Below are 12,131 nucleotides of genomic sequence, written 5' to 3'. Positions count from 1 at the left end.
ATGGGGCTCTTGGTTCCATTCTCCAAAATATGAATAACTTCAATTTCTTAATTTAGATAACATGTTCTCATCTCTAGATGGAAAGCCCCAACAACCTAAGAAATTGAAGCATTTTATTACCTCCTTGACTCTTGTCTTGAAGAGGCACTAATTACTTTTTCTTTCCTCATTAAAAAAGAAAAAATAAGTCTTTTTAAAAATTAACACATTTTACTCATATCTCATATTTTATTATAAAGTACATTGAGCAGCCCCCCACCTCCATCGGCTGCACCTGCGTGCTAGGGAACATTGATACCTCTGTATTACTCTTACCCGCAACACGTTGCTCAGATGTAGAAAGGCAATCTGGCATTAATATATGACCCAAGAACAAAAACAAAACCTAGAAGATATTTGTAGATGCTCCATAATTTTCCCAAGATAGCATTTTTTTGGCTCATATGTTTTTCTAACTGTTGTTTGTTTGTATATTTTGGAAATATTTCAGCTGTTTGGAGAAAGATTGAAAATATGCTATTTTTTGGATCCAGGTATGTGAGTCTAAGATGCTTGGAATTTTTAACTGACTGGAATGGAGGGGAAAAGTAGATATGCAGTATATGAATTAACCTATTTGTGAAACTGATATCTTTATATTTGGATTTAGCCCTCATCACTTTGGTATTTATTTTATTTTTAGAAAGTAGTGGAAGTTGGAAAAATATGGAGAATTATGGACTCATGACAGAGGCAGTGCTCTGTGCAACCATACAGAGAATGAAGAGCCTTTCTTCTATGGTTGATAGGATGTGATTTGTCCCCCAGGGATCATGTACTGATCATCACCAGTGTGGTATTGAGAGATGGTGCAGAGCCCTTAAGAGGTGGGTCCTAGCATGTCATTGAGGGCAGTATCTTCAACAGGAATTGAGGTAATTCTTGTGGGATCTTGTGAGGAGGCTGAAGTGGCAGTGCCATGTGCTATCTAGCTATCTGCAAAGGAGGAGGCTAATGTGGAGGTGAGGCCATGTGCAAAGGAGCAGCCACCTGCGGAACCAGATGTATTTGAGGAGGGGGATTGAACATGGAGAAGGCTGATACAGAGGCAGAAGCATATAAGGGTGAAGAGCCTTGTGAAGAAGCATCATCAGAATCGTGTGTATATCTAGAGGAGGGGTCCCTCCAAGAGCAGGTGGAGGATTTGGAATTCGTACCTCAGAAACCTAGACTGGCTTTTTGGGAAAGGTCCTAGCACCAGCCAGACATACTGGAAATGCAGTTTTCCAGCTCTTTAAGGAAGTGCTTACCAAAACCAAAGTGAAGCTACTTGTCCAGCGTGACTTGAAGAAGGAATACACTTGTAGACGTCCTGATTCAGAGTCTTAGGAGGAGGCGTGGGAGGAGGGGCACTATGGACTGGTCATTTGGAGAAGAGAAGGAAGGGGAGGAGGAGGGTGATCCCTGTTGTATAATAAGGAGTGTACATGAACATGACCTTTATGAAAGAAGAGTCATTTTTCCTGCTCAGGAACTAAGTCCTCTGAGTTATTCATCCAGGGTAAAAATGGAAGAGGAGGAGCCGATCAAAGAGGAGCTGGAGGAGCAGGAGTTGATGATGCTGGACTGAGCTTAATTGCCCCTGGAGAGAAGGTTCTTTTCTACACCTCCCATGTCAGGAGAGCATTTTTTGATCTCTTCCAATTGGCCCCTATGGAAATCAAGGCAGATGTAGGAATCCAGTGTGGTACGGGCTTGTTGGAGCCTCATCCAAAAATCTGCAGTGTGTGCAGTGGTCGACATGACTGCAAGCCCATGGCAGATGCCAGGGTGGACGACAGGGAGCTTTTGCAGGAGGTTTGGGTGCCCAAGACTCTACTCTGGGTTGGGGATTATGGTGACTGTGTTGGGGAGGATATTTTGTGGTGATATGGGATAAGGGAGGTTGTTAGATTAGGGCCTCAGGCTGGAAGTCACAAGCCACAAGTGCTCGCCCCATGTAATTCCACCCACTCACTTGTCAATCAAGCTGCCATCTTCTCAGGATATATTTTCCTTTACCCGGGATGTGCAGATATAGATGCCATGTAGCCACAGTTCTGACCTCATGAAAGACTGGCTCCCTTCTTTCTTTCTACAGGGAGAACAAGAAGGTGCTGAAAGTGCTCTCTCTTTATTTCGTGTACCCCACTACATTTCTCCTCTGGCCCACTCCAGTCTTCAGTTATGCCCAGGTGGTTGTGTGTTTGCATCTTCACCATCTGAAGAACTGTTATCACCTTATGTAATGACCAGGGATAAAAATCAAATGTACTTTCCCCACCTCAGTGGGATTATGAGAATGAACTGTGTTAGGTATAGGATGAATCCTGGGAACAGGAAGATGAACCTTGGGAGCCATATGCCAATGTTGAGGAGCCTGGGGCCAACGCCTGAGCACCAGTGGCTAATGCTGTGGTGCCAGGGGCCACTGCAGATGTGAATTTATCCTCTGCCCCCTAGAGAATAACTGTCAATTTCCTACCTGGCTGGCCCAGTCAGGTCCATTGGAAAAAGGAATCCAGTGTGATTGGAATACCACTGAGAAGGAATATGTAATACTACCATGACCCATGGGTGAAGAATTGTCATCTAACAGTCCTGCCACTGCAGAAACAGGAAAGAGTGACAAGGGCTCCAAAGAGAAGACAACCAAGAAGAAGGAAGTGTGTGCACAAGGAGCTGGACAAAGAGCAGAAGCATGTCCCTTAGGTGTCAGATCAGTAACTGACAGCCCAGGCCTGGATCCTGTTTAGAGGAGGTGGTGGGCTCGGCACCTGAGGCTGACTAGGAATTGGAGGGTGACCCCTGGTAACCTCCAGCTGATCCCTGGGAGCCAGAAATAAATGCTGAGGATGAGAACTATCATGATTGGTTAGATAGCATGGAAGGTGACAACCCACTCTCTTGAGGGTCAGATCTTCTATGGACAGTGTTGAAGATTCACAGCTATGGTGCCAAAGACCCTCCTCTCCTGGGTGTCCATGTCCTGTTACTCTCAGATGGCAACTCCCTCTGTTCTCTCACCACAGTGTTTGCTATTGAGAATGCTGAATAAGTCAAAGTCTTGTCACCCAGTCTCTGCACTCTCATTTGACTCGGAAGACTTATCAGGGAGAATGTTCTGGTAGCTGTCTCAACTGCTGTATCTTAAACATATGACATTAAATGCATATTGTGAAAAAAGTAAAAAAAAAAAAATATGACAAATGTACAAGACGAGAAAGTTCTGTACACTGAAGATGATAAAACATTATTGGAAGAAATTAAAGAAGACCTCAATAAGTGGAAAGCAAAAATGGATGGGAATACTTAATTTTGCTAAGATGGCAATATTATCTATCCTAAGAGCACAAATGATTCAGCGTAATCTCCATTAATTTCCAGCGACTCTCCTTCCCCTCCTCCCCAGAAATGGACTAAGCCAATCATTAAGTTCGTATGTAATTAGAAGGGACTCTGAATAGCCAACACAATTTTGAGAAAGAACAATGTTGGGAAGACTCACATTTTCTTGATTTTAAAACTTGCTGAAAAACCACAGTAATCAAACAGTATGGTATATACAAGTGAACAGATTCAAAGATGAACACAACAGAATAGAGAGCCCAGAAATAAACCCTCATATAAGTGGTTAATTGATTTTTGACAAGAGTGCCAAGGTCATTCTGTGGCGAATGAATAGTCTCTTCATCATGTAGTGCTGGGGACACAGGATAGACACATACTGAAGAATGAACTTGTATCCCTACCTCAGATCATATACAAAAGTTAACTAAAAATGGGCCAACTGCCTACATTTAAGAGCTAGTACTACAAAATCATGAGAGAAAAACCATAGGGATGAGTCTTCATGATTGTGAATTTGCTAATGGATTCCTGGATATGACATTATAAGTGTGAACAACAGAAGAAATATCAGTTAAACTGGACATAATACAATTGCAAAATTTTGTGGATCAAAGAAAATTATCAGAATTAAAGATAGCAAATAGAATATAAGAAAATATTTGCAAGTCATTTATCTGATAATAGTTTAGTATTCAGCATATATAAAGAGCATTTATAACTTAATAATAAAAATGCCAACAACCCAATTAAAAATTGGGCAAAAGAGTTGTACAGACATTTTTCTAAAGATGTATAAATGGCCAACAAATATATGAGAAAACACTCACTATGACTAGTCATCAGAGAAACTCAAATCAAAACTGCAATGAAATATCACTTCAGACCCATAGGATGGCCATAATAAATAATTTTAAAAAGGAAATTAATAAGTGTGGGAAAATATGCAAAAATGTGAAAACTTATACACAGGTAGGAATTTAAAATGATGTAGCCACTGTGGAAAGCAATTTACTGGTTCCTCAAAAAGTTAAAAAGAATTGCCATGTAAACCATCAATTCCACTCCTAGGCATATCTCTAAAGGAACTGAAAATAGGCACTCAGCAAATACTTGTACAAGAATCTTCATCATAGTACTATTCATAATAGTCAAAAGATGGGAACCACCAAAATGTACATTAGTGGATGAATGCATAACCTAATGTGGCATAATATACACAATGGAATATTATGCAGCAACAAAAAGGAATGAAGTATTTATACATGTTATAATGTTGATACACCTTGAAAACATGCTAAGTGAAAGAAGCTAGACACAAAAGGTCACATTTTTTACTATTCTATTTATAGGACATATTCAAACTAGGTAAATCTATAAGGGAAGAAAATAGGGATTTAAGGGGGGGATGAATGGAGAGTGCCTGCTTATTGGGTATGGGGTTTTTCTTTTTTTTTTCTTTTTCTTTTGGTTGATAAAATGTCTTCAAACTTGATATGGATGATAATTGCACAATATTGTGAATATCCTCAATGCCACAGTACACTTTTTAATGGTTAATTTTTTGTTGTTTGAATTTTACCTCAATTAGGAAAAAATCACTTAACCCTATGTTGCAGGTAAAATTAAAAATAAAGATCCAGATAATTTGATTTGAATTATCTTGATTGGTAGTTAATTAAAAATTAATCTACTTTTATAAATTATATATAAGATCTCTCTGCTATTATTTCTTACAACTCCATTCACTGTAGTTATCAAAAATAAAATGATTAATTGAAAAGCTCTCAGGTTTTATTGAAAAGCTGAGAGATGGCTTAAATACAATTGGTAATCACCTGATTTAATACATTTATCTATTTTCTATTTATTTAACATACATATAACACTTGAAATGTGTTAGGCACAATTCTGTTAGCTCAGTAAACACTTACTTTTAACATGCGGCTTCTGGAGTAGTGCCTCCAGAACCTAGAGCAATCTGTAGTACTTGGAAAGTGATAAATGAATGCTGTTTAATGATTAGGTGACATTTTTCCCAAGTTGTTTTTTTCATTATCCAAATGTCTTCTGTATAGATTCTGCATATTTTAAGGTATTTTTTTCATCTCTGCTTTGTTCTCCTGAAAGCAGAATCTGAGATGGGAAGTTGGGAGCAGGTAGTTTAGTAGGGAGGGGAACCCAGGAACCAGCCGGGAAGGAACATGGAGAATGAGCTAGAGAAAAAGAAGCCACTATTATGATGAGCACTGAAGTTGCAGCTGTGGTTGCAAAATGTGCAAGGACCTCTGAGAAGCATGCAGGAGGTTTCCCAGAACTGTCCCCAACCCCCCCCCCCCATCCGAAGGACTGGAGGTTGGGGCACTTAGCCAGCAGCTGCAGTCCAACACTGATGGGGTATGCTTCTGTGCCTTTACCTCCACCCTGCTCCTGGGTGGTGCTTTTGCATGAATGAGCTAGCTCTTGACCGGGACTTGATGTAGAAAAGCACAAAGAAATTGCATACAATTAAGATGGCATGTTGGCTGCTTGCATAGACAGGTCTATCCCAACTGCAGCAGGAATAAGAGATGGACTGTGAGGATGAAATGTGAAGACCAAAACTATCTGCTACAGCAGATGAACAATTTTTAATTTAGTAAACAATTTTTAAATGGTGGCCAAAGACCACAAATTAATGTACAAATATAGCTGTTATAAATGGAGGCATTATATATCTACAAGTCAGTGTTTATTTTCAGAAAGGGAACCATTGCCCCAGTGGCTTGTAGAAATATTTATGAAAATAGACACAATATGTACAAACTGCCTACCCCTAGGTCAGGAAAACCTTCTGCTGCTTGTTCTCTTTCCCGCCCACTCCCTCATACTCAGGCTTTTCAGTTTATGGCTGACTTTTCTCAAGTGTCTGTGTTTACTGGCCAGCAATTCAAACATTCCCATAAATGGTTTCTGCTTCTCTAGGAAGATGTTTTTCTCTCATCATCAGCAGCAGTGGGTGTGGTGGTTGGCTGAAGTTCAATGGGAAGGGTTATGAGTGGTTTATACTCCGATGTTATCAGTGAGCCCATGACCCACCTGGTGTTTGTAAGACAGCGTTTGCTCAGCAATCGGTGATAGGGTGCAGAATTATCAGAGCAAGTGAGCACACTTCGTCAAGAAGCATATCAACGCAGAAGCCAAGCTGCATTTGTTGTTACAGCATCAGCCGTATTTCATTTATTCTCAGTCACAGAGGCCTGTTCTCTGAATCTGACAAAAAGGAAGTAGTACATTCGCCAGGGCATAGGTAAAATCACTTCTAACATATAGTTTATAATAACATAATAATGAGTATGATTTGCAATGATTTATCCCTGAGGATCTAACTCAGCCTTCTAAGTAATCTTCCAGATTTCAGAGGGGGAGCGTGATTAGAAACATGGAGGAAGAGGTGATGGCATCTCATCTGGAGTCAATATTTCAGGGATTTCAGGGGGCAGTTAGGGAGTCATCTTAGTTGAGGATGGAAATCTTGGGGGTAATTTGGAGATAGGATCCAGCAAGGGTAGTAAAGGGCATTCAAGTATAGGTCTTGGGGACTTCGGCAGATTCTGTGCCTGTATGGACTGGAAGAGCAGCTGAAGATGGGAAGTTGTCTTATTTCTAAGAGCAAGAGTAATTTTTGTTTTGCAGCATTTCAAGTGGAGCAAACCCTCCGGGAATGTTGTGAGAGCAGCATTCCAATTGATAGACTCCTGATGGGAATGTTTTATTGACTGATTAGGAGGAAACATGGCCATAGGGATGCGGATACTTCCTCACCTACCCTTACAGGACGAACGAGAAGAGGTGATCGCCATTGCCAGTGTCTGCTGTCTCAAACCAAGATGGTAGGGTCAGATTGTGTTTCTTAAACGTGAAATCAGTCCTGGCTTGTTCTAGGAGAGATGGCTGAAGCCAGTGAGTCTCCACTACACTACTTTGCCTAGTAGTTGCCTTTCCTCATCCTTCTCCTCCCTACCTAAGGTTTACTGATTTCACCTGTTATCTCCAATAGTCTACATTTGCATTGAAATTCCAGAGGACAGGGATTCTAATTGAATGTGTATGTATGTGTGTTTAATATAAGCAACATGTGGCGTTGGAGCTGTGGCCTCCGCCTGCAGTGCCAGCATCCCATATGGGCGCTGGTTCATGTCCCAGCTGCTCTTCTTCCAATCCAGCTCTCTGCTATGGTCTGGGAAAGCAGTGGAAGATGGCCCAAGTGCTTGGGGCCTTGCATTCATGTGGGAGACCCAGAAAAAGCTCCTGGCTCCTCGCTTTGGATTGGCCCAACTCCAGCCATTGTGGTCATTTGGGGAGTGAACCAGAGGGTGGAAGACCTTTCTCTCTGTCTCTTCTTCTCTCTGCCTGTAACTACCTCTCAAATAAATAATTAAAAATATATTTATATATATATATTAACTACATGCCACAATATCTTATTTTAGATATTTTCGATTTACCTTAACACATATCCTCATTGTTGTCCATAACATTTTGTGTCCAATCAGTAAAGTGACCCAGGTATGAGAATCACATTTTTTGGGATGACTGTAACAAAATCATTTGGGTGCTTACATCTATTTGTCCCAAGTGAGCCCTGTCCAGTTAAGAATATCACCTAGAATGGTTTTAGTTATTCAGAAACCCTACAGCCAGACGGACCTCCTCCTGAAGCTGAAACTCAATAGCCTGTCAGTCTGGGGAACTGCCTGGGCAGTTTGGCTTGTCTAACCAGTTACTTATCTCTTAGTAATGAATCTCGGTTGTGAGAATCAAACACTGAGACTCTTCCCAGAAAACATTTTAGTACACAGTGAAAGGACATTCATCTATAGAGGAACTTTGGATGTTATGTTTTTCATTTCACTTATAATTAAGATGCTGAAGCAAATGTACAGTACATTATAAGTTAGCTACGATGGATCACTAAAATGAACTATATATTTCTCCATCTGTTTCACCATATTTATTTATTTGAAAGGCAGAGTTACAGAGAGGCAGAGAGAGAGAGAGAGAGAGAGAGAGAGAGATCTTCCATCGGTTGGTTCACTCCTCAAATGGCTGCAATGGCTGGAGCTGGTCCCATCTGAAGACAGAAGCTAGGAATTTCTTCTGGGTCTCCCATGTGGGTGCAGGGGCTCAAGCACTTGTGCTATCTTCCACTGTTTCCCCAGGCCATAGCAGAGAGCTGGATCAGAAGTGGAGCAACCGGGACTTGAACCAGTGCCCATATGGGATGCTGACACTGCAGTTGGTGGCTTTACCCACTATGCCACAGTGCTGGCCTCTCACCATATTCTTATTTTTTTTTAATTTATTTATGTATTTGAACGAGTTACACAGAGAGAGAAGGAGTGATAGAGTTAGAGAGAGAGAGAGAGAGGTCTTCCATCTGCTGGTTCATTCCGCAATTGACCGCAACAGCCGGAGCTGTGCTGATAAGAAGCAGGAGCCAGGAGCATCTTCCGGGTCTCCCAATCAGGTGCAGAGGCCCAAGGACTTGGGCCATATTCTACTGCTTTCTCAGGCCATTGCAGAGAACTGGATAGGAAGTGGAGCAGCTGGGATACAAACCGGTAACCATATGAGATGCTGGCACTGCAAGTGACGGCTTTAACTGCTATGCCACAGTGCCAGCCCCTCACCATATTCTTATTACATACACAAGGATACTTCAAGAAGAGAGTGAAAAAATAGAATAAAAGATAAATTTATTTTGGTGCAAAATTTTTTGAAATGCTGGAATAGTTTTTTATAAGATGCATTTTCATTAACTTTACAAAGACCCCTTGTTTAAAATAGTAATGATGGCAGCAGTAGTAGTTAGCACTTATGGAGTGGTACTATGTTAAATATCTTAAATAAATATTATGTTAAATACCTTACATATAGTATCTCATAATTTAATTACCAAAATACTTCCATGAGTTAGATGATTATTATCACTATCTTCAACTCAAGATTTTCGTTCCTAATGTCCCTCAGCTAGTGGCAGATTTGAAACTTAATTTGACTCCAAAGTCATTTACATTCTAATTGGGAAGGCATATACTATGCAGTGATTAATTCAATTCACATGAAAAAAACATTGAGTGTGGTATGTCTGCAGTGCTGTGTGGTAGATGCTGATAAGCAATGAAGGAAAAAATATGGTGTATTAGATGGCTGGGGCTGCCATAAGGAAGAACCACAGACTGGAAGTCTCAATCCATAGCCCCCTCAATCCAGCCCCTGCCCAGCTGCGAGACGTGTGCCACGCCGAGCCCGAGGAGGTGGAGAGCTGGGCGCAGTCCTTTGACAAGCTGATGCACATCCCTGCGGGCCGCAGCGTGTCCCGGGCCTTCCTGCGCACGGAGTACAGTGAGGAGAACATGCTCTTCTGGCTGGCCTGTGAGGAGCTCAAGGCCGTGGGCAACCAGCACGTGGTGGACGAGAAGGCGCGGCTCATCTATGAGGACTACATGTCCATCCTGTCCCTGAAGGAGGTCAGCCTGGATTCCCGGGTGCGGGAAGGCATCAACAGAAAGATGCAGGAGCCGTCCGCACACACGTTCGACGGCGCGCAGCTGCAGATCTACACGCTGATGCACTGGGACTCCTACCCCCGCTTCCTCAGCTCCCCCACCTACCATGCCCATCTGCTCCGGGGAGCCCCACGGTCCTCCTCCGAGGCCTAGCCGCCCCCCCACCCCCCCGCACAGACACTCGACGCCTCGGACAGACTCGGGGGCGGCTGGAAGCCCCCTCGCCCAGCAGCCCTGCAGGGGGCTCAGTGCACAGCCAGGAGGGGCCATCTCTGGAGGCACTTGGACCAGAGCAGTGGGGGCCCTGGGACCTGTCCCTGCCGGAGGACAGACCTCCTGCCTCGTGCAGCTGTGAGACAAGACCCACCTTCTCACCGTCTGCACCCCAAAGCATTGAGCCAGGGGACAGGACCCACTTTCTAGTCAGCTCTTGAACGTTAGACCTGAAAACCTGTCTTTTCTGTGTTTTATCAAACACAAGAAAAATGTCTTCATAAAAAAGAAGCTAATTCTGAAGTTCTGAAGCTAGAAGTCAGATGTTGACAGGTGTGGTTCCTCCTGGGAGCTCTGAGAGAAGGATCCGGTCTAGGCCTTTCCTGGGCTTGTTGGTGGCTGCCTTCTCATTGTTCCACATCGTCTTCTCTCTACATATGCTGTGTCTAAATTTCTTCTTATGAAAATGAAGTCATATTGATTTAGGGCCCATCCTAAAGAGCCCCTTTTAACTTCGTTACCCCAAGAAAGCTCTATCTCTCATTTGTCACATTCTGAGGTGCCGGTGGCTAGGACTTCAATATATGAATTTTGGGGAGGACAAGTTTTAGCTCAAAACAAGACCTTTCACTCAAAAAGTTACCAGTCTATCAAGATGTCTTGTTTTAGAAGAAGGTGGATAGGAAAATATTTGAGTAGAAACAAAGCACTTATTTAGGGCCCATGGAGAAATGATAGTGACTTTTGATTGGCGTTAACACAAAAGGCTTCAGTGAAGCAGTGCCATTAACACTGGGCCCCGAGTCATCAATAAAAATGTTAAAGGCTGAGACTGGACAGGAGAAGACACTTTGTAGTGCAGAGAGTGCCCTGGTGTGGCAGGGATGGAGTGAAGGGGTGAGAGATGATGTGAAGTATTGGTAAGATGGCTCTCAGGGGGAGAAGGTCTTGATGTACCATTTGCCATCGCCCCTATCATGGCTAAGGGTTGCTCTTGGGAGATAGAACTACTTCACATATTTGGGTTGCACATGCCTGTTATCAAGTGTGCTTCTGCTGTTGCTAACCCTGAGAAGCCTTGGGGCAGAAAGAATAAAAAGGTCATGGTGAATGCCAGGGGCAAGAAGTTGTGAGCACACAGTGTCAAAACTCCCATGGAGTGGGCACTACAACCATGCATGGTAAGGGGCTGGGGCATCTGGGGTATCTGATATGCCAAGTGACTGGAAGAGGAGGAGGCTGTTTTCAACACAGTGGGCAGAGCACCCAAAAGTCTGTAATGGGAGAAAGCATGCCATGTTTGAGGTCCGTGCTGATGAACCGCGGGGAGCTGGGTAAAGTGGTCAAAATGAGACGAGAGTATAAGGAAAGGTCAGGCCATCTGAGGGTCTTTTTGGTTATGCTAATAATTTGGGCCTTTATTCTGGAACCAAAAGGCAGTCACCAAATGGTTTTCAGTGTGCTGTGAACTGTGTGAATGTCTCCCTGCACAAGGACCCCTTTGCAAGGGGTACGAGGTAGAGGTGAACAGCTTAGCATTTGTGAAGATCATTCTGACTGCAGTATGAAGAACTGGTTGAAGGGGAGCCACATTGCTTTCCTGCAGTGGTGAGCCTGACACATCTATGAGAGTACTCCAAAAAGTTTGTGAGAAAATGGAATTACAAGATAAGTTTCTTAAAGTGAAAACATTTTGAAATCCGTGCAGATGGAGGGTCTTCAAAAGGTTCAAGGAAAATGGATATTATGAAAAAACTATGTACAGATTTCAACTTTTTTGGACCAAAGTAAACATCTTTTAATTCTATTTTCTATGAGTGTTTTGAAGTACCCTTATATTGTTGGGTTGGAAAGAAAGAAGTGCTGAGCTGTTACAGAATTGCATCAAAACAATTCAGAAGTGTTTGGAGGAGCTCTGTTGACTAAAGGTGGGGCAATTTGTACATCAAAATCGTAATAGTGGTAATGGATTAAAATATACTGAAAACAAAAATAAATAAA

General features: G+C 42.5%; 1 protein-coding gene across 1 annotated transcript; it reads left to right on the top strand.

Annotated features, from left to right (window-relative positions):
* The first annotated feature begins 9,662 nt into the window (after positions 1–9,662).
* Positions 9,663–10,070, top strand: LOC100342097 (regulator of G protein signaling 19). Its single transcript, XM_008262222.5, has one exon. The coding sequence runs from the start codon at positions 9,699–9,701 to the stop codon at positions 10,068–10,070; it is 372 nt and encodes a 123-aa protein (XP_008260444.2). The 5' UTR covers positions 9,663–9,698.
* Positions 10,071–12,131: the final 2,061 nt, after the last annotated feature.

This window comes from Oryctolagus cuniculus, chromosome 1, assembly GCF_051225735.1.
Source record: "Oryctolagus cuniculus isolate XC-2025 breed Fujian yellow rabbit chromosome 1, ASM5122573v1, whole genome shotgun sequence".
Taxonomy (NCBI): Eukaryota; Metazoa; Chordata; class Mammalia; order Lagomorpha; family Leporidae; genus Oryctolagus; species Oryctolagus cuniculus.
The sequence above is the reverse complement of the archived record's forward strand: the minus strand, read 5'-3'. Positions and strand labels throughout refer to the sequence as shown.